General features: G+C 44.8%; 1 protein-coding gene across 1 annotated transcript in view; it reads left to right on the top strand.

Annotated features, from left to right (window-relative positions):
- LOC118375186 (protocadherin Fat 2-like) overlaps positions 1–26948 on the top strand; it is a 76748-nt gene that overhangs the window by 20432 nt on the left and 29368 nt on the right. The window contains exons 4-17 of the mRNA XM_052516678.1: positions 498–556; positions 811–921; positions 4556–4765; positions 5067–5274; positions 5758–5897; positions 6048–6323; positions 6531–6741; positions 7002–7188; positions 7343–10826; positions 10981–11365; positions 14271–14467; positions 19973–20126; positions 23126–23359; positions 25607–25996. Of these exons, the coding sequence (XP_052372638.1) occupies positions 498–556; positions 811–921; positions 4556–4765; positions 5067–5274; positions 5758–5897; positions 6048–6323; positions 6531–6741; positions 7002–7188; positions 7343–10826; positions 10981–11365; positions 14271–14467; positions 19973–20126; positions 23126–23359; positions 25607–25996 (6246 nt within the window). The remainder of the gene's footprint in view (positions 1–497; positions 557–810; positions 922–4555; positions 4766–5066; positions 5275–5757; positions 5898–6047; positions 6324–6530; positions 6742–7001; positions 7189–7342; positions 10827–10980; positions 11366–14270; positions 14468–19972; positions 20127–23125; positions 23360–25606; positions 25997–26948) is intronic.

Here is a 26948-nt window from a genome sequence, read left to right on the forward strand (position 1 = left end):
TTTCCTTCTCTCTCTGTTTCCTTCTCTCTCTCTGTTTCCTTCTCTTTCTCTGTTTCCTTCTCTCTCTGATTCCTTCTCTCTCTCTGTTTCCTTCTCTCTCTCTGTTTCCTTCTCTCTCTCTGTTTCCTTCTCTCTGATTCCTTCTCTCTCTATCTGTTTCCTTCTCTTTCTCTGTTTCCTTCTCTTTCTCTGTTTCCTTCTCTTTCTCTGTTTCCTTCTCTTTCTCTGTTTCCTTCTCTCTCTCTGTTTCCTTCTCTCTCTCTGTTTCCTTCTCTCTCTCTGTTTCCTTCTCTCTCTCTGTTTCCTTCTCTCTCTCTGATTCCTTCTCTCTCTCTGTTTCCTTCTCTCTCTCTGTTTCCGTCTCTCTCTCTGTTTCCTTCTCTCTCTCTGATTTCTTCTCTCTTTCTGTTTCTCCCTCTGTTTCATTCTCTCTCCCATATTCCTTCTCGCTCGGTTTCCTTCTCTCTCTGTTTCCTTCTCTCTCTCTGTTTTCTTAGGCGTCATCAACACTCTGACCTCTCTGGACCGGGAACAGCAGTCTGAGCACAGTATCGAGGTAGGAGACTGAGACACCTGCTTGTCATTAAACAACATGTGCATTTTTTTACGAGATCGTTAAAAAGGCCTGAAATGAGAGCTTAAACTACTCTATAAATGATCCGTAACGTGTGTGGTCTTGATAAATAACATTTCTCATCAAATATATGTGATTTGTGATACATACAACTTTTTTTATTTAATTTAAGTCTCAATCAATCCTCCATATCCTACTGTTAGACAAACCCGTCTTCCCCCTCTTCCTCCCCTCAGGTGATAGTGTCAGACAACGGAGCCCCTCCTCTCCGCTCCACCTCTACAGTGATCATCCAGGTGCTGGATGAGAACGACAACAGACCCCAGTTCAACCACAAGCTCTTCCAGGTCTGCTTCTATTGGCTCTTTGGGGATTCGGGTCAGCGTCCGAAAGGGCACCCTACTTCCTGCATAGGCTGTGTTTACACAGGCAGCCCAAATCTGATCTTTTTTCCAATCATTTGTCTTTTGTCCAATAACATCAGATCTTTTTCTTATTTCCCCCCCCCCCTAATTTCGAGGTATCCAATTGTTAGTAGTTACTATCTTGTCTCATCGCTACAACTCCCGTACGGGTTCGGGAGAGACGAAGGTCGAGAGCCATGCGTCCTCCGAAACACAACCCAACCAAGCCGCACTGCTTCTTAAATCAAATCAAATCAAATCAAATGTATTTATATAGCCCTTCGTACATCAGCTGATATCTCAAAGTGCTGTGCAGAAACCCAGCCTAAAACCCCAAACAGCAAGCAATGCAGGTGTAGAAGCACGGTGGCTAGGAAAAACTCACTAGAAAGGCCAAGACCTAGGAAGAAACCTAGAGAGGAACCAGGCTATGTGGGGTGGCCAGTCCTCTTCTGGCTGTGCCGGGTGGAGATTATAACAGAACATGGCCAAGATGTTCAAATGTTCATAAATGACCAGCATGGTCGAATAATAATAAGGCAGAACAGTTGAAACTGGAGCAGCAGCATGGCCAGCTGGACTGGGGACAGCAAGGAGTCATCATGTCAGGTAGTCAGAGACAGCAAGGGCGGTTCGTTGCTCCAGAGCCTTTCCGTTCACCTTCCCACTCCTGGGCCAGACTACACTCAATCATATGACCCATTGAAGAGATAAGTCTTCAGTAAAGACTTAAAGGTTCTTAACCTTAGCTCGCATCCAACCCGGAAGCCAGCCACACCAATGTGTTGGAGGAAACACCGTGCACCTAGCGACCTGGTAAGCGCGCACTGTGCCCGACCCTCCAGTGCGCGATGCGACAAGGATATCCCTACCGGCTAAACCCTCCCTAACCCGGACGGCGCTAGGCTAATTTTGCGTCGCCCCATGAACCTCCCAGGCTTGGCCGGCTGCGACAGACCCTGGGCTCGAACCCAGAATCTCTGGTGGCACAGCTAGCACTACGATAACATCAGATATTTTTTTTCAGAGCTGATCTAATTAGTCAAAATACCAATTAGTGAAAGCAGTGGCGGTTCAAGCTTGTATGGCTTCCTGGGTGAACCCCCCTTCAGCCCCCCAGGGCTATCTTCTGTATACCAACCCTACCTTGTCACAATTCAACTGATTGGCTTAAACACATTAAGAAGGAAAGAATTTCTACAAATGAACTTTTAACAAGGCACACTTGTTAATTTAATTGCATTCCAGGTGACTACACATGACGCTGGTTAAGAGAACTCCAAGAGTGTGCAAAGCTGTCATCAAGGCAAACTTTTTAATATCAATTTTTATTTAACCTTTATTTAACTAGGCAAGTCAGTTAAGAACAAATTCTTATTTCCAATGACGGCCTACCCCGGCCAAACCAAGACGACGCTGGCCCAATTGTACGCCGCCCTATGGGACTCCCAATCACGGCCGGATGTGATGCAGCCTGGATTCAAACCAGGGTCTGCAGTGACACCTCTTGCACTGAGATGCAGTGCCTCAGACCACAGCGCCACTCGGGAGCCCAAAAGGATGGCTACTTTGAAGAATCTAAAATAAAAAATATATTTAGATTTAACACTTTTTTGGTTACTACATGATTCCATATGTGCTATTTCATCATTTTGATGTCTTCATTATTATTCTACAATGTAGAAAATAGTAAAAATAAAGCAAAAGCCTGGAATGAGTTGGTGTGTGCCGAAGCTTTTGACCGATGCTTTGACCGGTGCTTTGACCGGTGGCTTGCGAAAGTATTCACCCCCCTTGGTATTTTTCCTATTTTGTTGCCTTACAACTTGGAATTAACATAGATTTTTTTTTTTGGGGGGTATATCATTTGATTTACACAACATGCCTACCCCTTTGAAGATGCCATTCTTTTTTATAGCATAACTATTCACTCCCCCCAAAGTCAATACTTTGTAGAGCCACCTTTTGCAGCAATTACAGCTGCAAGTCTCTTGGGGCATGTCTCTATAAGCTTGGCACATCTAGCCACTGGGATTGTTGCCCATTCTTCAAGTTGGATGGGTTTCGCTGGGGTACGGCAATTTTTAAGTCATACCACAGATTCTCAGTTGAATTGAGGTCTGGGCTTTGACTAGGCCATTCCAAGACATTTCAATGTTAAAACATTAAAACATTTGAATGTTGCTTTTTCTCATTTTGTGTATGTGTAGGGCCATTATTTTGCTGGAAGGTGAACCTCTGTCCCAGTCTCAAATCTCTGGAAGACTGAAACAGGTTTCCCTCAAGAAGTTCCCTGTATTTAGCACCATCCATCATTCTTTCAATTCTGACCAGTTTCCCAGTCCCTGCCAATGAAAAACATGGGATGGTGTTCTCGGGGTGATGAGAGGTGTTGGGTTTGTGCCAGACATAGCTTTTTCCTTGATAGCCAAAACCTCAATTTTAGTCTCATCTGACCAGAGTACCTTCTTCCATATATTTGGGGAGTCTCCCACATACCTTTTGGCGAACACCAAACGTGTTTTCTTATTTCTTTCTTTAAGCAATTGCTATATTTCTGTCCACTCTTCCGTAAAGCCCAACTCAGTGGAGTGTACGGCTTAAGGTGGTCTTATGGACAGATACTCCAATCTCCGCTGTGGAGCTTTGCAGCTCCTTCAGGGTTATATTTGGTATCTTTGTTGCTTTTCTGATTAATGCCCTCCTTGCCTGGTCCATTAGTTTTGGTTGGCGGCCCTCTCTTGGCAGGTTTGTTGTGGTGCCATATTCTTTCCATTTTTTAAATAATTGATTGAATGGTGCTCTGTGGGATGTTCAAAGTTTCAGATATTTTTTTTATAACCCAACCCTGATCTGTACTTCTCCACAACTTTGTCCCTGACCTGTTTGGAGAACTCCTTGGTCTTCATGGTGTCACTTCCTTAGTGGTGTTGCAGACTCTGGAGCATTTCAGAACAGATGTATATATACTGAGATCATGTGACAGATCATGTGACACTTAGATTTCACACAGGTGGACTTTATTGAACTAATTATATGACTTCTGAAGGTAATTGGTTGCACCAGATCTTATTTAGGGGCTTCATAGTAAAGGGGGTGAATACATATTGCACTCACCACTTTTCCATTATTTATTTATTTTTTATAATTTTTTGAACATTATTTTTTTTCTTCATTTCACTTCATCAATTTGGACTATTTTGTGTGTGTCCATTACATGAAATCCAAATAAAAATCCATTTAAATTACAGGTTGTAATGCAACAAAGCAGGAACAACTCCAAGGGGAATGAATACTTTTGCAAGGCACTGTATACCAATTTGTAAGTCGCTCTGGATAAGAGCGTCTGCCAAATGACTTAAATGTAAATGTAATATCTGAATTTGGCTGGCTGTTTAAACGCAGCCATTGTGCACTACTTTTGACTTGGACCATATCTGGTTGAAATTAGTGCACTAATTAGGGAATAGGATGCCATTCAGCCCTACTTACTATTAAAGCTCTTTGTGTCAGCTGCTGATGTAATAATGGGCTTTTATAAATAAATGTGACTGATTAATTCATTGATTGGTTCCAGGTAAAACTACCTGAGCAACACAGGGTTCAGGGGGCGGAACCACAGGCGGAGGTGTATCGGATGGTGTCCCAGGACGACGATGAAGGGCCCAATGCTGAGGTCACCTTCAGTCTCCAGGACAACCAGGACGAGAGGTTTGAGATCCATCCAGACACTGGGGTGGTGACGGCACACGGGGACTTTACAGCAGGCAACTACAGCATCCTCACGGTACGTGGACAACCACATAGTTAACATGTTCCACAGATTCTTCTGCTTTTCACAACCACACGCAATGGTGGAGCACTCTTTAGGACACCTGCTATTCCAAAACAAAAACAACCGCATCTTCTTTCATGACTCTCGTTCACATGTAGAGAGTAAACGTGCATGTGAAGTTGCATCACAACACCATTGTGATGAACACCAACCCTGTCATGTTCTCATGTAGTGTGATGAGTAACACAAAGATACACACCCCAGCGCAATAACATTAGCATTGTCTCTCCATTCCATCCATTCCCTCTGTCAGATCAAAGCAGAGGATCATGGGAGTCCGGTGAGATCGTCGACAGTCCGCCTCGACGTAGAGTGGATCCCCAAGCCGAAGCCCACCTCCGATCCGCTGACGTTTGACGAGCCACACTTCACCTTCGCTGTCATGGAGACGGATCCTGTCACTCACATGGTGGGGATCATCCTCACGGAGACACAGAGGCTACTGTGGTATGACATCACAGGTGAGGACTAACATCGGTAACTCTGACGTCAAATCAAATCAAATCAAAGCAAATTTTTATTGGTCACATACACTTGGTTAGCAGATGTTAATGCGAGTGTAGCGAAATGCTTGTGTTTCTAGTTCACAGATCAGTAATATCTAACAAGTAATCTAACAATTTCACAACACCTACCTTATACACACAAGTGTAAAGGAATGAATAAGAATATGTACATATAAATACATGGATGAGTGATGGTCGAGCGGCATAGGCAAGAGGCAGTAGATGGTATAGAGTACAGTATATACATATGAGATGAGTAATGTAGGGTACGTAAGAGTACAGTATATACATATGAGATGAGTAATGTAGGGTACGTAAAAGTACAGTATATACTTTTTTTTATCGACCTGTCAAACTTCAAACTGTCGTTGTATGGGGTGATTGAATGATATTGATTTATTTCTACCGTCTCCTATCTGTTGTGTTGTTCTACCTCAGGGGGCGATGAGGAGCAGGACTTTGACATTGAGAGGAACACAGGCAGCATCGTGATCGCCAGGCCTCTGGATGCAGGGAAGAAGTCCAACTATAATCTGACTGTACAGGTTACAGACGGGCATCAGGTCGCAACCACACAGGTGATACACACCTGAAATACATCGTAAATTAGTAGGTATTATGGTAAAACTTTAGATTAAAGTTGCTCTGTCTGTCTGTCTGTCTGTCTGTCTGTCTGTCTGTCTGTCTGTCTGTCTGTCTGTCTGTCTGTCTGTCTGTCTGTCTCCTAGGCATATATCCAGGTGCTGGACATGAACGAGCATCGACCCAAGTTCATGACGTCCATCTACGAAGTCAGAGTACCGGAAGAAACCTCTCCGCGGAAGGACATCCTCCACATCTCTGCTCAGGACCAAGACAGAAACAGCAAACTCATCTACTCGCTCCACAGCAGCGTCCATCCAGACAGCCTGAAGAGCTTCCATCTGGACTCTAAGAGTGGTGTTCTGGTCATGACTGAGCAGCTGGACCGTGAGAAGATTTCTGTGCACACCCTCATTGTGATGGTAATGTTGTTGATGTTTTTTAGTCATCTCCCTTACCATTTGAAAACATGGAGGATCTAAAGTACAGCGTATCTATCATAACAGTTCTACAAAGTAATCTCTGTCTGATTACAGCAATCATTTTTTTCTGGTTATCTAGGAGTTTGAATTTGGATTAAGTTAACATCCCCCACTGTCCCGCTCTCACCATCTCATTTTACTCCGTAGGTTCGAGATCAGGAGATCCCAGTGAAAAGAAACTATGTGAAGGCAGTGGTTTATGTGGAGGACTTCAACGACCACTCTCCTGCCTTCCTGGCGGCCGGCTATGAGGGAACTATCACCAATCTGGCTGCGGCTGGGACAGAGGTGCTGCGTGTCAAGGCTGTGGATAAGGACATGGGGAGCAACGCTCAGATTATTTACTCCCTTCACTCAGGTACAACACAGATCAGAGATTATGGGGGGGGTAGATTATGATGGATTTAAATTGTGAATGTTCTTCAAGCATGATAATCTGTTTTTAGCATTCTTTAAAAGAGTATAGAAGTATATTCTATTATAAAATCATTATTTGAGATTTGTACTTTACCCTCACATATAGGCAAATGTGTTGACAATTTAAAACATTATATACACCAAAAATATGTTTGTAAAATAATTTGTTCATTTTTATTTGGTCATTGTTCATCTTTCCAGGGAATGTTGACAACACCTTTGACATTGATGGCGAGTTGGGGAGTATCACTATCGCCAAACGTCTGGACAGCCTACCCCAGGAGCAGTTTCATCTGACAGTGAAGGCCACAGACCAGGGTTTTCCCCAGCACAGCGATCTCTGTTCTGTCTCCATCACCGTCCTGCTCTCAGACAGAACCCCTCCCAGGTTAATATGTATATAAACTAGTAGTATGTAGTTTGATCATTCTTAAATGTTTTAATTTGTAAATTGTATCAAATAATTCAACGTCAGCTACTACTGATATTGTGTACTGCTTTCCTAATTGCTAATAAAAAACATTCTCTCTTCTCTCTCCCAGGTTCCCCTCTGATGAGTTCTTCTCAGAAGTCAGTGAAGCCAGTCCTCTGGGAACTCCCGTGATCACTGTCTCAGCAGCCAGCCCATCCGCAGTCCACTACAGCATCAAAGATGGAGACCCTGACGGAACCTTCCACATCAATGCAGAGTCCGGAGTTCTCTCTGTCCAAGCAAGGCTCGACTTCGAGAGGTGTCTCTCTTACAGACTCAAAGTGCGTGCCAGCACCTCGGCAGGAGCCTCGTCAGATACGGTTGTTTACGTCTATGTGATAGATGAGAATGATAACCCGCCGGTGTTCCTCCGGGAGAAATTCCATGGCCAGATTAGTGAGTCTGCTCACATAAACAGCATGGTGATGGGGGAGAGCAACACACCTCTGGTGATACGAGCCTCTGACGCTGACAGGGACTCTAACTCTCTCCTAGTCTTCCAAATCCTGGAGCCGGAAGCGATGAAAGTCTTCAAGATAGATCCCAGCATGGGTACACTCTCTGTGATATCTGAGGTGGACTTTGAAGAAACACCTGAGTTTCACTTCAGCATTCAGGTACGGGATTCAGGGGAACCGTCGCTGTGCGCAGCAGAGCCAGCCAGAGTCACAATCCGTGTCCTGGATATCAATGACTGTTCCCCCAAATTCTCTAGGCCGGTGTACGAGTCGTCCATCATCTTCCCTCCCGTCAGAGAGATGGAGGTTGTACGGGTCATGGCACAAGATGCAGATTCAGCTGTCTCGTACAGCATCACAGAGGGCAACCTTCACGATGCTTTTCTCATTCATCCTTCCACTGGTGCTATCTCTGTAAACAATGTTTCAGAGTTTAAATCCTTTTACCAGCTGCTGGTAAAAGCCTCTGACAGCCTGTACAAAGACCTTGCCACGGTTAAGATAAATGTCACCAACATAACAGCAGGCGGCCATCTTAAATTTGAGCAGGGATTGTATGCAGCCACCATTGATGAGAACTCGATGACGGTCAAAATGTTAGCTGTGTTGAGAGCTTCAGGTAGCTACTTGAACGAGCCTCTGATTTACTCGGTATTGAACCCAATGGGACGGTTTGCTATAGTGCCAACATCAGGGGTGCTTGAGACCACCGGCGTCCCCTTCGACAGAGAGGAGCAGGATGTCTATGACATAGTGGTGGAGGTGAGAGACATGAGGAGTCCCCCTCGTTGGGCAATAACCCACATCAGCGTTTACATATCTGACATCAATGACAATCCACCAGGGTTCTTGAACCTGCCTCACTCCGTGATGATCTCGGAAGACACAGACCCAGGAGATGTAATCTTTCAAGTCATGGCGTCTGACAGTGATCTGGGAGAAAATGGCTCTATTATGTACTTGTTGGAGGAGGATTTTGATCTCTTTAGGATAGACCCTTATGTTGGTGACGTGTCCCTTCAGTGGCCTATAGACTTTGAAGCTACTAATAAATATACCCTGACTGTCCTGGCCACAGACGAGGGCTCGCCCAGTTGGACCACTTCAGCAGAGCTGAGTATCACGGTGAGAAATCGCACCAACCCCATTTTTCAGACTTTGCTCTATCCTCTAAAAGTCCCTGAAAACTTATCTCCCTTCACCACCATCTTGCATGTACAAGCAAGAACCCCTGAGGGATACCGGCTTATTTACAATCTGGAAGAGGAGAATCCCTCGAAAAACTTTCACATAGATTTTAAAACAGGAGTGTTGAGTGTCACTGATTTGATGGACTATGAGAGCCAGACAATGCATCTATTGACGGTACGAGCCACTGACTCTGTGACGGGCTCCTTTTCAGAGGCCGCTGTCGAAATAGAGGTTGAAGATGTTAACGATAACGCTCCTATCTTCTCCAAGCTGACGGACACGGTGGATATACCTGAAGGATTGCCCATAGGCACGTCTGTATTACAGATATCAGCCACAGATAGAGACTCCGGCAGAAATAGAGACTTAACCTTCCATATTATGGGGACGGGGGAAAATGAAAAGGACTTCTTTAAAATAGACCCCCAGAGTGGTCTAATTGTTACGACACAGGTGTTGGACTATGAGAAGACAAAACGCTTCCAGTTAAAGATCACAGCCATAGATAATGGCACGAACCCACTGAGCAGCGATGCCTATGTCATTGTTAACATAACCGATGTCAACGATAACCCTCCAAACTTCTCCAAGACCCACTATCAGGCAACACTGGATGAATTGGCCAAATGTGGCCACATCGTCATAAGAATTCAAGCTTCGGACCCCGACACCAGAGACTTGAACAATCTACAGTATAAGATCCTCTCAGGTAATGAGGGAAGATACTTCGCCATCAACGAATCCTCCGGGATTATCTCCTTTTCTAACGTTTGCAAGAGAAATGTGGACCCATTCTACAACCTCACCGTGGCTGTGTCAGATGGAGTTTTCCAGAACACAGCCCCTGTGAACATTGATATGATGAACACTAATAAACACAGTCCCTATTTCAACAAAAACATTTACGAGGCGGAACTAGCTGAGAACGCTGAGGCTGGAACACGTGTGATTCGCCTGGCCGCCATAGATCCTGACGATGGACCTTACGGCAGCGTGGACTACACAATCATCAACAAACTGGCAGATGACAAATTCTCCATAGACAAGAATGGACAGATCGTAACATCTCAACCTTTAGATCGAGAGAACCCATCTCAAAGAGTGATCGCCATCAAGGTGATGGCTAAAGATGGAGGAGGGAAAGTAGCGTTCTGCACTGTGAAGATTATCCTGACAGATGAAAATGATAATGCCCCTCAGTTCAAAGCATCAGAGTATCAGGTCTCAATCCAGTCTACTGTAAACAAAGGTTCTCCCGTGATTCAGATAATGGCGTACGACGCAGACGACGGTAAAAATGCTGACGTCACCTACACCGTGGAGGAAGCAGAGGAAGTGACCCAGGACATCATCGAGATCAACCCCTTCACTGGCATAGTCAGCGTCAAAGAGAGCCTGATAGGTCAAGAGAACAAGATATTAAACTTCAAAGTCAAGGCTCGGGACGGCGGATTACCATTCTACAACTCCACGGTTCCGGTGCAGGTGAAAGTAGTACCACCTGAGGTCTCTCTTCCGAAGTTCTCCGAGCCACTGTACACCTTCTCCGCAGCCGAGGACATCTCCATTGGAACAGAGATCGGGACGATCAAGGCCGACTCCGACATGCCAGTCATCTACAGCCTGGTCAATGGCGACACAGTGGAGAGTAACAGAGACAGAGTGTTTGCTCTGGATAAAGAGAGCGGTACTCTGCTCGTCCAGAAGAGCATTGACCACGAGAAGACCAAGTGGTATCAGATAGATGTTATTGCTCAAGGCAACCACAACGGGACCGACGTGGCCTCGCTGGTGTCGGTCAGCATCCAGGTCCAGGATGTGAATGACAACGTGCCGGTGTTCGAGGCCAACCCTTACAAGGCCTTCCTGGCTGAGAACATGCCACCAGGAACCACCGTCATCCAGGTATGTTCTTTCAGATCTTTTTTTCACTGATATAATATTTTTGTACTTGAATGTTGTATGCGATTCTTTATGATTTCTGTGTTCAAGATGTGCAAATCAAATTCCCTTTTTGGGGCAGTTTAGTTTTATATCATTTATCCATTCATCCATCCAGGTGACTGCCAACGACCCTGACCAAGACACCAATGGACAGGTGACCTACACCTTGGAAGCCGAACCCGATGACGTCACCGATGTCTTCTCCATCGACAGTGAGAGCGGTTGGATAACTACTCTGAGAGAAACAGACTGTGAGACGACTCAGCACTACATCTTCACAGTGGTGGCTACTGACCACGGAGGGGAGGTTAAGCTCTCGTCCTCAGTTCTAGTGGAGGTGACGGTGACTGACGAGAACGACAACCCTGCTCGGTTCACGGAGGACGTGTACCATGGGTCTGTCATGGAGAACACTAGGCCTGGGGAGGTCATCATGAGCCTGACGACTGTTGATCTGGATGTGACTAAAGAAAACAGGCAGATCACGTGTTACATCACATGTGAGTCTTGTTGATTGATTCATTTGATTGATTGAATGATTGATCACATACACTTTTTTTGAAGTCGTTGATTAGTCGTTTTCTCAGGCCTATCAGCATTATGAACAATATTTAAATAAGAAAAAGATGGGCACAGTACTTCTCCAGAGGAATATATCTACTATAATGGTGTATTATAACAGAGCTATATATCTTATATAATGGCTTATTTTACAGAGCAATATATATTTATACTATAGTCATGGGTTATTATAACAGAGCAATATATATTTATACTATAGTAATGGCTTCTTATAACAGAGCAATATATAGATACTTAAGTCATGGGTTATTATAACAGAGCAATATATATATATACTAAAGTCATGGGCTATTATAACAGAGCAATATATATATACTAAAGTCATGGGTTATTATAACAGAGCAATATATATATACTAAAGTCATGGGTTATTATAACAGAGCAATATATATATACTAAAGTCATGGGTTATTATAACAGAGCAATATATATATACTAAAGTCATGGGTTATTATAACAGAGCAATATATATATACTAAAGTCATGGGTTATTATAACAGAGCAATATATATATATACTAAAGTCATGGGTTATTATAACAGAGCAATATATATATACTATAGTCATGGGTAATTTTAAGAGAGCAATATATCTTCTATAATGGCTTATTTTACAGAGCAATATATATTTATACTATAGTAATGACTTCTTATAACAGAGCAATATATAGATACTAAAGTCATGGGTTATTATAACAGAGCAATATATATATATACTAAAGTCATGGGTTATTATAACAGAGCAATATATATATACTAAAGTCATGGGTTATTATAACAGAGCAATATATATATACTAAAGTCATGGGTTATTATAACAGAGCAATATATATATACTAAAGTCATGGGTTATTATAACAGAGCAATATATATATACTAAAGTCATGGGTTATTATAACAGAGCAATATATATATACTAAAGTCATGGGTTATTATAACAGAGCAATATATATATACTAAAGTCATGGGTTATTATAACAGAGCAATATATATATACTAAAGTCATGGGTAATTTTAACAGAGCAATATGTCTACTTTAATGGCTTATTATAACAGAGTAATACACTGCTCAAAAAAATCAAGGGAACACTTAAACAACACAATGTTCCTATGCTTCCTGGCTGATGTTTTGGTCACTTTTGAATGCTGGCAGTGCTTTATAATAATATAATAATATATGCCATTTAGCAGACGCTTTTATCCAAAGCGACTTACAGTCATACATTCTACGTATGGGTGGTCCCGGGGATCGAACCCACTACCCTGGCGTTACAAGCACCATGCTCTACCAACTGAGCTACAGAAGGACCATTCACTCTAGTGGTAGCATGAGACGGAGTTACAACCCACACAAGTGGCTCAGGTAGTGCAGCTCATCCAGGATGGCACATCAATGCGTGCTGTGGCAATGTTTGCTGTGTCTGTCAGCGTAGTGTCCAGAGCATGGAGGCGCTACCAGGAGACAGGCCAGTACATCAGGAGACGTGGAGGAGGCCGTAGGAGGGCAACAACCCAGCAGCAGGACCGCTACCTCCGCCTTTGTGCAAGGGGGAGCAGGAGGAGCACTGCCAGAGCCCTGCAAAATGACCTCCAGCAGGCCACAAATGTGCATGTGTCTGCTCAAACGGTCAGAAACAGACTCCATGAGGGTGGTATGAGGGCCCGACATCCACAGGTGGGGGTTGTGCTTACAGCCCAACACCGTGCAGGACGTTTGGCATTTTCCAGAGAACACCAAGATTGGCAAATTCGCCACTGGCGCCCTGTGCTCTTCACAGATGAAAGCAGGTTCACACTGAGCACATGTGACAGACGTGACAGAGTCTGGAGACGCCGTGGAGAACGTTCTGCTGCCTGCAACATCCTCCAGCATGACCGGTTTGGCGGTGGGTCAGTCATGGTGTGGGGTGGCATTTCTTTGGGGGGCCGCACAGCCCTCCATGTGCTCGCCAGAGATAGCCTGACTGCCGTTAGGTACCGAGATGAGATCTTCAGACCCCTTGTGAGACCATATGCTGGTGAGGTTGGCCCTGTGTTCCTCCTAATGCAAGACAATGCTAGACCTCATGTGGCTGGAGTGTGTCAGCAGTTCCTGCAAGAGGAAGGCATTGATGCTATGGACTGACCCGCCCGTTCCCCAGACCTGAATCCAATTGAGCACATCTGGGACATCATGCCTCGCTCCATCCACCAACACCACGTTGCACCACAGACTGTCCAGGAGTTGGCGGATGCTTTAGTCCAGGTCTGGGAGGAGATCCCTCAGGAGACCATCCGCCACCTCATCAGGAGCATGCCCAGGCGTTGTAGGGAGGTCATACATACAGGCACGTGGAGGCCACACACACTACTGAGCCTAATTTTGACTTGTTTTAAGGACATTACATCAAAGTTGGATCAGCCTGTAGTGTGGTTTTCCACTTCATTTTTGAGTGCGACTCCAAATCCAGACCTCCATGGGTTGATACATTTGATTTCCATTGATACTTTTTGTGTGATTTTGTTGTCAGAAACATTCAACTATGTAAATAAAAAAGTATTTAATAAGAATATTTAATTCATTCAGATCTAGGATGTGTTATTTTAGTGTTCCCTTTATTTTTTTGAGCAGTGTATCTACTATAATGGCGTATTAAAGCAGAGCAATATGTATCTACTATAATAATGGCTTATGATAACAGAGCAACATGTCTCCTATAATGGTTCATTCTAAGTGTAAAAGTGACTACATTGACAGGAAGAAATGTGGTGGTGATGACCAAACTCATGTAGGCCTCCAGGTAGCATTGGCATTGATGCATTACATTCAAATGTTTTTCCTTAGACGGAGACCCATTGGGCCAGTTCTCCATTGTGCAAGAGGGAGAGGAATGGGGGCTGGTCCTCAAAGAGTCTCTTGACCGTGAAGCCAAAGATAAGTACTCCCTGAAGATCATCGTTACAGACGGGAGATTCGAGGCCCCTGCCACGGTAGAGGTCCATGTCCTAGACATCAACGATAACAGTCCTCTGTGTGTGCAGGTACGTCAATATATATTTAGATCCCTGTAGATGATATACCACACGTCTTATACAACTTAAGCACGTTGTACCAACCTAAGGACTTTAATAACAGTTCATTACATACAGTTCCTTCGGGAGTTTTCAGACCCTTTTTCTTTTTCCAAATTACATTTACATTACATTTACATTTAAGTCATTTAGCAGACGCTCTTATCCAGAGCGACTTACAAATTGGTGCATTCACCTTATGACATCCAGTAGAATAGTCACTTTACAATAGTGCATCTAAATCTTAAAGGGGAGGGGGTGAGAAGGATTACTTATCCTATCCTAGGTATTCCTTAAAGAGGTGGGGTTTCAGGAGTCTCCGGAAGGTGGTGATTGACTCCGCTGTCCTGGGGTCGTGAGGGAGTTTGTTCCACCATTGGGGGGCCAGAGCAGCGAACAGTTTTGACTGGGCTGAGCGGGAACTGTACTTCCTCAGTGGTAGGGAGGCGAGCAGGCCAGAGGTGGATGAACGCAGTGCCCTTGTTTGGGTGTAGGGCCTGATCAGAGCCTGGAGGTACTGAGGTGCCGTTCCCCTCACAGCTCCGTAGGCAAGCACCATGGTCTTGTAGCGGATGCGAGCTTCAACTGGAAGCCAGTGGAGAGAGCGGAGGAGCGGGGTGACGTGAGAGAACATGGGAAGGTTGAACACCAGACGGGCTGCAGCGTTCTGGATGAGTTGTAGGGGTTTAATGGCACAGGCAGGGAGCCCAGCCAACAGCGAGTTGCAGTAGTCCAGACGGGAGATGACAAGTGCCTGGATTAGGACCTGCGCCGCTTCCTGTGTGAGGCAGGGTCGTACTCTGCGGATGTTGTAGAGCATGAACCTACAGGAACGGGCCACCGCCTTGATGTTAGTTGAGAACGACAGGGTGTTGTCCAGGATCACGCCAAGGTTCTTAGCGCTCTGGGAGGAGGACACAATGGAGTTGTCAACCGTGATGGCGAGATCATGGAACGGGCAGTCCTTCCCCGGGAGGAAGAGCAGCTCCGTCTTGCCGAGGTTCAGCTTGAGGTGGTGATCCGTCATCCACACTGATATGTCTGCCAGACATGCAGAGATGCGATTCGCCACCTGGTCATCAGAAGGGGGAAAGGAGAAGATTAATTGTGTGTCGTCTGCATAGCAATGATAGGAGAGACCATGTGAGGTTATGACAGAGCCAAGTGACTTGGTGTATAGCGAGAATAGGAGAGGGCCTAGAACAGAGCCCTGGGGGACACCAGTGGTGAGAGCGCGCCGTGAGGAGACAGATTCTCGCCACGCCACCTGGTAGGAGCGACCTGTCAGGTAGGACGCAATCCAAGCGTGGGCCGCGCCGGAGATGCCCAACTTGGAGAGGGTGGAGAGGAGGATCTGATGGTTCACAGTATCGAAGGCAGCCGATAGGTCTAGAAGGATGAGAGCAGAGGAGAGAGAGTTAGCTTTAGCGGTGCGGAGCGCCTCCGTGATACAGAGAAGAGCAGTCTCAGTTGAATGACTAGTCTTGAAACCTGACTGATTTGGATCAAGAAGGTCATTCAGAGAGAGATAGCGGGAGAGCTGGCCAAGGACGGCACGTTCAAGAGTTTTGGAGAGAAAAGAAAGAAGGGATACTGGTCTGTAGTTGTTGACATCGGAGGGATTGAGTGTAGGTTTTTTCAGAAGGGGTGCAACTCTCGCTCTCTTGAGGACGGAAGGGACGTAGCCAGCGGTCAGGGATGAGTTGATGAGGGAGGTGAGGTAAGGGAGAAGGTCTCCGGAAATGGTCTGGAGAAGAGAGGAGGGGATAGGGTCAAGCGGGCAGGTTGTTGGGCGGCCAGCCGTCACAAGACGCGAGATTTCATCTGGAGAGAGAGGGGAGAAAGAGGTCAGAGCACAGGGTAGGGCAGTGTGAGCAGAACCAGCGGTGCCGTTTGACTTAGCAAACGAGGATCGGATGTCGTCGACCTTCTTTTCAAAATGGTTGACGAAGTCATCTGCAGAGAGGGAGGAGGGGGGAGGATTCAGGAGTGAGGAGAAGGTGGCAAAGAGCTTCCTAGGGTTAGAGGCAGATGCTTGGAATTTAGAGTGGTAGAAAATGGCTTTAGCAGCAGAGACAGAGGAGGAAAATGTAGAGAGGAGGGAGTGAAAGGATGCCAGGTCCGCAGGGAGGCGAGTTTTCCTCCATTTCCGCTCAGCTGCCCGGAGCCCTGTTCTGTGAGCTCGCAATGAGTCGTCGAGCCATGGGGCGGGAGGGGAGGACCGCGCCGGCCTGGAGGATAGGGGACATAGAGAGTCAAAGGATGCAGAAAGGGAGGAGAGGAGGGTTGAGGAGGCAGAATCAGGAGATAGGTTGGAGAAGGTATGAGCAGAGGGAAGAGATGATAGGATGGAAGAGGAGAGAGTAGCGGGGGAGAGAGAGCGAAGGTTGGGACGGCGCGATACCATCCGAGTAGGGGCAGTGTGGGAGGTGTTAGATGAGAGCGAGAGGGAAAAGGATATAAGGTAGTGGTCGGAGACTTGGAGGGGAGTTGCAATGAGGTTAGTGGAAGAACAGCATCTAGTAAAGATGAGGTCGAGCGTATTGCCTGCCTTGTGAGTAGGGGGGGAGGTGAGAGGGTGAGGTCAAAAGAGGAGAGGAGTGGAAAGAAGGAGGCAGAGAGGAATGAGTCAAAGGTAGACGTGGGGAGGTTAAAGTCGCCCAGCACTGTGAGAGGTGAGCCGTCCTCAGGAAAGGAGCTTATCAAGGTATCAAGCTCATTGATGAACTCTCCGAGGGAACCTGGAGGGCGATAAATGATAAGGATGTTAAGCTTGAAAGGGCTGGTAACTGTGACAGCATGGAATTCAAAGGAGGCGATAGACAGATGGGTGAGGGGAGAAAGAGAGAATGACCACTTGGGAGAGATGAGGATCCCGGTGCCACCACCCCGCTGACCAGAAGCTCTCGGGGTGTGCGAGAACACGTGGGCGGACGAAGAGAGAGCAGTAGGAGTAGCAGTGTTGTCTGTGGTGATCCATGTTTCCGTCAGTGCCAAGAAGTCGAGGGACTGGAGGGAGGCATAGGCTGAGATGAACTCTGCCTTGTTGGCCGCAGATCGGCAGTTCCAGAGGCTACCGGAGACCTGGAACTCCACGTGGGTCGTGCGCGCTGGGACCACCAGATTAGGGTGGCCGCGGCCACGCGGTGTGGAGCGTTTGTATGGTCTGTGCAGAGAGGAGAGAACAGGGATAGACAGACACATAGTTGACAGGCTACAGAAGAGGCTACGCTAATGCAAGGAGATTGGAATGACAAGTGGACTACACGTCTCGAATGTTCAGAAAGTTAAGCTTACGTAGCAAGAATCTTATTGATTAAAATGATACAGTACTGCTGAAGTAGGCTAGCTGGGAGTAGCTGTGTTGTTGACACTACACTAATCAAGTCGTTCCGTTGAGTGTAATAGTTTCTGCAGTGCTGCTATTCGGGGGCTAGCTGGCTAGCTAGCAGTGTTGTTTACGTTACGTTGCATTAAAAGAACGACAATAGCTGGCTAGCTAACCTAGAAAATCGCTCTAGACTACACAATTATCTTTGATACAAAGACGGCTATGTAGCTAGCTATGTAGCTAGCTACGATCAAACAAATCAAACCGTTGTACTGTAATGAAATGAAATTAAAATGTGATACTACCTGTGAGTGCGACCGGGTTGTTGAGTTCGATTCAGTAGACGTTGGCTAGCTGTTAGCTGTTAGCTGTTGGCTAGCTAGCAGAGTCTCCTACGTTAAGGACGACAAATAGCTGGCTAGCTAACCTCGGTAAATTAAGATAATCACTCCAAGACTACACACTCTAAACTATACAATTATCTTGGATACAAAGACAGCTATGTAGCTAGCTAACACTAAACTGATCAAGTCGTTCAGTTGAGTGTAATAGTACTACAGTGCAGCTAATCTGTGGGCGTTTGCTAGCGTTTGCTAGCTGCTGGGCGAATAGCAGTGAAGGCTACGTTAGGGCGACGAAATACGATAATTATGCAATTATCTCTGGTACAAGGACGGCTATGTAGCTAGCTAAGAAGAAATTGCTAAGATTAGACAAATCAACCGTTGTACTATAATGAAATGTAATGAAAAAGTTATACTACCTGCGGAGCGAAGTGCGATGCGACCGCTCGAAGTGCGATGCGACCGCTCGCTCCAACCCTGTACGTTACATTACGTTACAGCCTTATTCTAAAATGGATTAAATAAATACAAATCTTCAGCAATCTACACACAATACAACTTAATGACTAACTGATTTAAAAAAAAAAAACATTTTTGCAAATTTATAAAAAATAAATACCTTATTTACATAAGTATTCACACCCTTTGGTATGAGACTTGAAAATGAGCTCAGGTGCATCCTGTTTTCAATGATCATCCTTGAGATGTTTCTTCAACTTGATTGGAGTCCACCTGTGGTAAATTCAATTGTTTGCAATGTTTTCGAAAGGCACACAACTGTCTATAAAAGGTCCAACAGATGACAGTGCATGTCAGACCAAAAACCAAGCCATGAAGTGGAAGGAATTGCCCGTAGAGCTCCGAGGCAGGATTGTGTCGAGGTACAGATCTGGGGAAGGGTACCAAAAAATGTCTACAGCATTAAAGGTCCCCAAGAACACAGTGGCCTCCATCATTCTTAAATAGTAGAAGTTTGGAACCACCAAGACTCTTCCTAGAGCGGGCTGCCCGGCCAAACTGAGCAATTGGTGGAGAAGGGCCTTGGTCAGGGAGGTGACCAAGAACCCAATGTTCACTCTGACAGAGTTCATCTGTGGAGATGGGAGAACCTTCCAGAAGGACAACCATCTCTGCAGCACTCCACCAATCAGGCCTTAATCGCCACTCCTCATTAAAAGGCACATGACAGCCCACTTGGAGTTTGCCAAAAGATTGAACTCTTTGGACTGAATGCCAAGCTTCATGTCTGGAGGAAACCTGAGACCATCCCTACGGTGAAGCATGGTGGTGGCAGCATCATGCTTGGGATTGTTTGCCAGCGGCAGGGACTGGGAGACTAGTCAGGATCGAGGCAAAGATGAACAGAGTAAAGTGAAGAGAGATTCTTGATGAAAACCAAAGAATGGGAGAAACTCCCCAAATACAGGTCATACCCAAGAAGACTCGAGGCTGTAAACGCTGTAATCACTTTACTGAGTAAAGGGTCTGAATACTTATGTAAATGTGATATTTCCTTATTATTCTTTTTTAGAAATACATTTGCAAAAATGTCTAAAAACCTGCTTTTGCTTTGACATTATGGGGAATTGTGTGTGGATTGATGAGGGGAAAAAACAATGTAATCTATTTTAGAATAAGGCTGTGCCGTAACTAAATGCGGAAAAAGTCAAGTCTGAATACTTTCCAAAGACACTCTCCATAACACATCCAGCAGCGGTAGCCTACCTAAGCATGAATGAAATGTGAATGTGTCAACAACTGCAATTTGACCTAAGATGTAGCTAACTATCAATGTTTCAGTTGCTGTACACAGAGGTCGTCATGGAGAATTCCCCGTCACGCATGTTCATCATGAAGGTTTCAGCGTCAGACCCAGACATCGGCACCAACGGACTAGTGTCCTACACCCTCCACGGTCCCAACGCAGACAAGTTCCATCTTGATCAAAAGACAGGTTAGAGACATCTTTTATTTGGGGTCTAAGCAGAAAGAGGCCCCCTAATTGAAATCTGTTTTTGATTGAGTTGAGAGATTGCATCTCCATTCTTACAAAATACTTAAACTGAGGACTTCAAAGAAGACAAGATGGTGTCTTCCGTCAGACCGACACAAAGGTTTGGTGTTTTTTCTATATTTGGTGCTTTGGCTTCTCATCAACCATACTTCCTGTTTGTCATAGCACAAGCCCATCATCAATCTCTCTTCATTATTGTAAAGTCAAACAGAGCTCACAATCTTAAGAATGTGTGCTATCACATTACATATATGCTAGGAGAAGCTTTGATATGGCCGTCTATCCAAAGTAATGTTATGACACTGGTAGCACGGTGAATGACGACCAGAAATGTAAACATTTTGTGATTTATATGTACTTCTCACGGTTTTGTTCTTGATAGATTTCAGTAAATATTTTGTCAAATGTTTTTAAAGAATGTATAGGCCTACCCTCTGGCCCTTTCCCCACCATTTTGATATACATCTCAGTGTTTTTCTCCACCATTTTGATATACATCTCAGTGTGTTTCTCCGACCATTTTGATGTACATCTCAGTGTGTTTCTCCACCATTTTGATGTACATCTCAGTGTTTTTCTCCACCATTGTGATATACATCTCAGTGTTTTTCTCCACCATTGTGATATAGAGTACCAGTCAAAAGTTTGGATACACCTACTCATTCAAGGGTTTTTCTGTATTTGACTGTTCTACATTGTAGAATAATAGTGAAGACATCAAAACTATGAAAAAACACATATGGAATCATGTAGTAACCAAAAAAGTGTTAACCTGTTGAGTGTAGGGGGCAGTATTTTGATGTTTGGATGAAAAACGTACCCAACTGAAACTGCCTATTTCTCAGGCCCAGAATCTAGAATATGCATATAATTGTCAGATTATGATAGAAAACACTAAAGTTTCCAAAACTGTCAAAGAATTGTCTGTGAGTATAACATAACTGATATTGCAGGTGAAAACCTGAGGAAAATCCAACAAGGAAGTGCCTAAGAGAAACGAATCTCCCTGTTCCATTGCATGCCTTCACTCCATTTAAAGGGATATCAACCAGATTCCTTTCTCTATGGCTTCCACGTGGTGTGAACAGTCTTTAGACATAGTTTCAGGCTTTTATTCTGAAAAATGAGCGAGAAGGATCACATCGCATCAGTGGATGGCTGGGTGCCAGCTTGGAGCAGACATTTTCTCTCTCTCTCCTATTTGAAATAGTGTTGATTATTTATTGTAAAAACAACCCGAGGATCGATTATAAAAAACATTTGACATGTTTCTACGAACTTTACGGATACTATTTGGAATTTTCGTCTGCCCCGTCATGACCGCTCGAGCCTGTGGATTTCTGAACAAAACGCGCCAACCAAATGGAGGTATTTTGGATATAAAAATAATGTCTATGGAACAAAAGGAACATTTATTGTGTAACTGGGAGTCTCGTGAGTGCCAACATCCAAAGATCATCAAAGGTAAGCGATTAATTTTATTGCTTTTCTGACTTTCGTGACCAATCTACTTTGCTGCTAGCTGTTTGTAATGTTTTGTCTGCTGAAAGAGATGTCCTTACATAAACGCTTGGATAGCTTTTGCTGTGAAGCTATTTTGAAATCTGACACACCAGGTGGATTAACAACAAGCTAAGCTGTGTTTTGCTATATTGTACTTGTGATTTCATGAAAATTAAATGTTTTTAGTCATTTAATTTGAATTTGGCGCTCTGCAATTCAGCGGATGTTGACGAAAATGATCCAGCTAACGGGATGGGTGCGGCAAGAAGTTGTTTAAACAAATCAAAATCTATTTTATTTTTTAGATTCTTCAAAGTAGCCACCCTTTGCCTTGATGACAGCTTTGCACACTCTTGGCATTCTCTCATCCAGCTTCACCTGGAATCCTTTTCCAACAGTCTTGAAAGAGTTCCCACATATTCTGAGCACTTGTGAGCTGATTTTTCTTTACTCTGCTGTCCGACTCATCCCAAACCATCTCAATTGGGTTGAGGTTGGGTGATTGTGGAGGCCAGGTCATCTGATGCAGCACTCCATCACTCTCCTTCTTGGTCAAATAGCCCTTACACAGCCTGGAGGTGTGTTGGGTCATTGTCTTGTTGAAAAACAAATGATAGTCCCACTAAGCGCAAACTAGATGGGATGGCGTATCGCTGCAGAATCCTGTGGTAGCCATGCAGGTTAAGTGTGCCTTGAATTCTAAATAAATCACTGACAGTGTCACCAGCAAAGCACCCCCACACCATCACACCTCCACACATGCGGCTATCATCCGTTCTCCTACTCTGCATCTCACAAAGCCATTGGCGGTTTGAACCAAAAATCTCAAATTTGGACTCATCAGACTAAAGGACAAATTTCTACAAGTCTAATGTCCATTGCTCGTGTTTATTGGCCCAAGCAAGTCTCTTCTTATTATTGGTGTCCTTTAGTAGTGGTTTCATTGCAGCAGTTCGACCATGAAGGCCTGATTCACAGAGTCTCCTCTGAACAGTTGATGTTGACATATGTCTGTTGCTGGAGCTCTGTGAAACATTTATTTGTGGTGCAATTGGAGGTGCAGCTAACTCTAATGAACTTTGAAGAATCTTCAATAGAAAATATATTTGATTTGTTTAACACTTTTTTTGGTTACTCCATGATTCCATATGTGATATTTCATAGTTTTGATGTCTTCACTATTATTCTACAATGTAGAAAATAGTAATAATAAAGAAAACCCCTTGAATAAGTATGTGTGTCCTAACATTTGACTGATACTGTACATCTCAGTGATTTTTCCCATCACCAACAGTCAGTTTCATCTTTACTTAGACTAAATCTATCCATCTACATATTGTATGTGAGGCCCTCTGCTCCACTAGGAGATGGACTTAGAAGGAATAAGTTATCTATAATATGTTCATCTAATTATCTGTTCTTCTTCTCTGTGACAGGGGAGTTGTTCACCCTGGCCCAGTTGGACCGGGAGAAGATGATGGAGTATGATCTGGAAGTTAAAGCCACAGACGGCGGAGGTCGCTCCTGCCAGGCAGACGTCTTACTCATGATCCAGGATATGAATGACAACCCTCCCAAGTTCTCCAACAACCACTATGAAATCACCGTGTTCCACAACACCACCGTCAGGACACCCATCGCCGTCATCTACGCCAAAGACCCTGACACTGGTAAGTTATGTTATTGATATCAAATGAAAAGTCTAAACATTCTGAGGGAGAGTCTGAAGGGGCTTTGCTGATCTAGTTATTTTATTTCATGTGCTAAAATCTATAGAATCAGAATGACTAGAATGGACATTTGCATTCTGAGGCATGGTTTGAGGGGCTTTGTCTGATCTAGTAATTCTATTTCTATGGTAGAATCAAAATGTCCCCTTCATGTATCAGAGGCTCTACTCCTATATACATCCCCAGGTCATAACATGTAGACTGTTCTCGTATTCCCCAGGTGATAACAGAGAAACTATTCTCCTATATACTTCCTGACTGCCACCCACCTCCACATAATATTTCATGACCCTAAACCCCGCCCCCTCTGTGGATATAACCAACGGGACTGCAGGATATGAGTCAACAAGCGGAACACTAATTTATGCATATTGAATTTAAAGATCTAGGCATCTGGATTGACGAAAAGCTATCTTTCAAAAAACATGTTGATAAGTTGATTAAGAAATTAAGAATTCAAATAGTCTTATTCTATAAGAACAGGTCCTGTATTTTGTTAAATAGCAGAAAACAAATAATTCAGTCAACATTTCTGATGGCTTTAGACTATGGCAATATTGTCTATATGAATGCAGCAGGCAATACACTGAAGTCATTGGATGTAGTTTACCACAGTGCACTACGCTTTGTTATGGGTATGAAGCTCAGAACACATCGCATGCATTCTGTACCAGAAAATGGCCCTCTCTGAAGACTCGTAGAGCGATGCATTGCGCTCTTTTTTTGTTGACTTAAAAGCCCTCTTGCATAAACTTCTGCCATACCTTACCTCATTGTTCACCTTCAGACGTTTAAGCTACCAGACCTGGAATCAGGGATGGGTAAACCTGGAGAACCCTTCGATATCTACTGAGTTAGGGCAATCATTTTCTTAGTTTTTTTCTCTCTTCTCATCAAATCAAATGTATTTGTCACATGCAAATGTTAATGCATAACGAAATGCTTGTGCTTCTAGTTCCGTCCATGCAGTAATCTCTAACAAGTAATATAACCTAACAATTTCACAACAACTACCTTATACACACAAGTGTAAAGGAATGAATATGTACATAAAAATATATGAATGAGTGATGCCAGAACGGCATAGGCAAGATGCAGTAGATGGTATAAAATACAGTATATACATATGAGAGGAGTAATGTAGGGTATGTAAGCATTATATAAAGTGGCTAGTGATAAATTGATTACATCAATTTTTCCATTATTAAAGTGGCTAAAGTTGAGAGGGAGAGAGAAGCGAGAGGGAAGCGAGAGGGAGAGGGAGAGCGAGAGGGAAGAGGGAAGCGAGAGGGAGAGGGAAGCGAGAGGGAAGCGAGAGGGAGAGGGAAGCGAGAGGGAGAGGGAAGCGAGAGGGAAGCGAGAGGGAGAGGGAAGCGAGAGGGAGAGGGAAGCGAGAGGGAAGCGAGAGGGAGAGGGAAGCGAGAGGGAAGCGAGAGGGAGAGGGAAGCGAGAGGGAGAGGGAAGCGAGAGGGAGAGGGAAGCGAGAGGGAGAGGGAAGGGAGAGGGAAGCGAGAGGGAGAGGGAAGCGAGAGGGAGAGGGAAGCGAGAGGGAAGCGAGAGGGAGAGGGAAGCGAGAGGGAAGCGAGAGGGAGAGGGAAGCGAGAGGGAGAGGGAAGCGAGAGGGAGAGGGAAGCGAGAGGGAGAGAGGGAGAGGAGAGGGAAGCGAGAGGGAGAGGGAGAGGGAAGCGAGAGGGAAGCGAGAGGGAGAGGGAGAGGGAAGCGAGAGGGAAGCGAGAGGGAAGCGAGAGGGAAGCGAGAGGGAGAGGGAAGCGAGACAGAGAGACAGAGAGACAGAGAGACAGACAGACAGACAGACAGACAGACAGACAGACAGTCCTGTAGGTGCAGAAACACATATCTAATCATGTATTATCCTGAGCTTTATGGCTGTTTGGCATTTTTTTATGACTGTTTATTAGTTGAGTCTTCTTCATAATTGCACTTTGCATATTGTTTTGATAAGCCCATTAACTCGTAGCTGTATATTAAGTTATTACCTACTGTTGGGATTAGCATACTTTGGAAGAAACCTAAACTTGTGGTGCTAAACCAACCAGACTGACAATATGAACTCTGAGGTGAAATACCATAGAGATAATAGTAGCTAGATAGTGCCCTGTCTCTATATGAAATAGTCTCTGCTCAGAACAACCAGACTGACTCCTATTCTCTCCTCCCCTTCTGCAGGTATAAACTCTGAGGTGAAGTATTCTCTACTCGAGGACAACAGCGGACACTTCTCATTAGAAGAGTTCTCTGGTATCCTGCGCCTGGAGAGGTCGCTGGCCGAAAACACTCGGTCGACCTTTGAACTCAAGGTCAAAGCCACCGACAGGGGGCTTCCCCGACAGCTGTACTCCATCGCCACAGTTACTGTGCATGTTGTCGACCTGAGCAACTACAAGCCGGTATTCTTAAGCCAGGAGTACTCCGCCCAGATCCCAGAATCCACCCTGGTAGGGTCAGAGGTCATCAGCGTCTCTGCCCTCACTAGAGATGGGACCGAGACGGAATCCATCGTCTACTCCATCGTCTCCGGCAACGAGGGGGGAAGGTTCTACCTGCACCCAGCAACTGGTAAGGTTCTGTTCCGTCACTTCCAGGAGTTCCATGGGTTAGTAAGGTTCTGTTCCGTCACTTCCAGGAGTTCCATGGGTTAGTAAGGTTCTGTTCTGTTACTTCCAGTAGTTCCACATGTTAGTAAGGTTCTGTTCCGTCACTTCCAGGAGTTCCATGGGTTAGTAAGGTTCTGTTCAGTCACTTCCAGGAGTTCCATGAGTTAGTAAGGTTCTGTTCCATCACTTCCAGGAGTTCCATGGGTTAGTAAGGTTCTGTTCAGTCACTTCCAGGAGTTCCACATGTTAGTAAGGTTCTGTTCCGTCACTTCCAGGAGTTCCATGAGTTAGTTTTGTTCCGTCACTTCCAGGAGTTCCATGGGTTAGTAAGGTTCTGTTCCGTCACTTCCAGGAGTTCCATGAGTTAGTAAGGTTCTGTTCCGTCACTTCCAGGAGTTCCACTGTTAAGTCACTTCCAGGAGTTCCATGGGAGTTCCATGGGTTAGTAAGGTTCTGTTCCGTCAGTTCCATGAGTTAGTAAGGTTCTGTTCCGTCACTTCCAGGAGTTCCACATGTTAGTAAGGTTCTGTTCTGTCACTTCCAGGAGTTCCACATGTTAGTAAGGTTCTGTTCAGTCACTTCCAGGAGTTCCATGAGTTAGTAAGGTTCTGTTCCGTCACTTCCAGGAGTTCCATGAGTTAGTAAGGTTCTGTTCCGTCACTTCCAGGAGTTCCACGTGTTAGTAAGGTTCTGTTCTGTCACTTCCAGGAGTTCCACATGTTAGTAAGGTTCTGTTCTGTCACTTCCAGGAGTTCCACATGTTAGTAAGGTTCTGTTCAGTCACTTCCAGGAGTTCCAGGAGTTAGTAAGGTTCTGTTCCGTCACTTCCAGGAGTTCCATGGGTCAGTAAGGTTCTGTTCCGTCACTTCAAGGAGTTCCACGAGTTAGTAAGGTTCTGTTCAGTCACTTCCAGG

The sequence above is a fragment of the Oncorhynchus keta genome, chromosome 4, assembly GCF_023373465.1.
Source record: "Oncorhynchus keta strain PuntledgeMale-10-30-2019 chromosome 4, Oket_V2, whole genome shotgun sequence".
Lineage (NCBI taxonomy): Eukaryota > Metazoa > Chordata > Actinopteri > Salmoniformes > Salmonidae > Oncorhynchus > Oncorhynchus keta.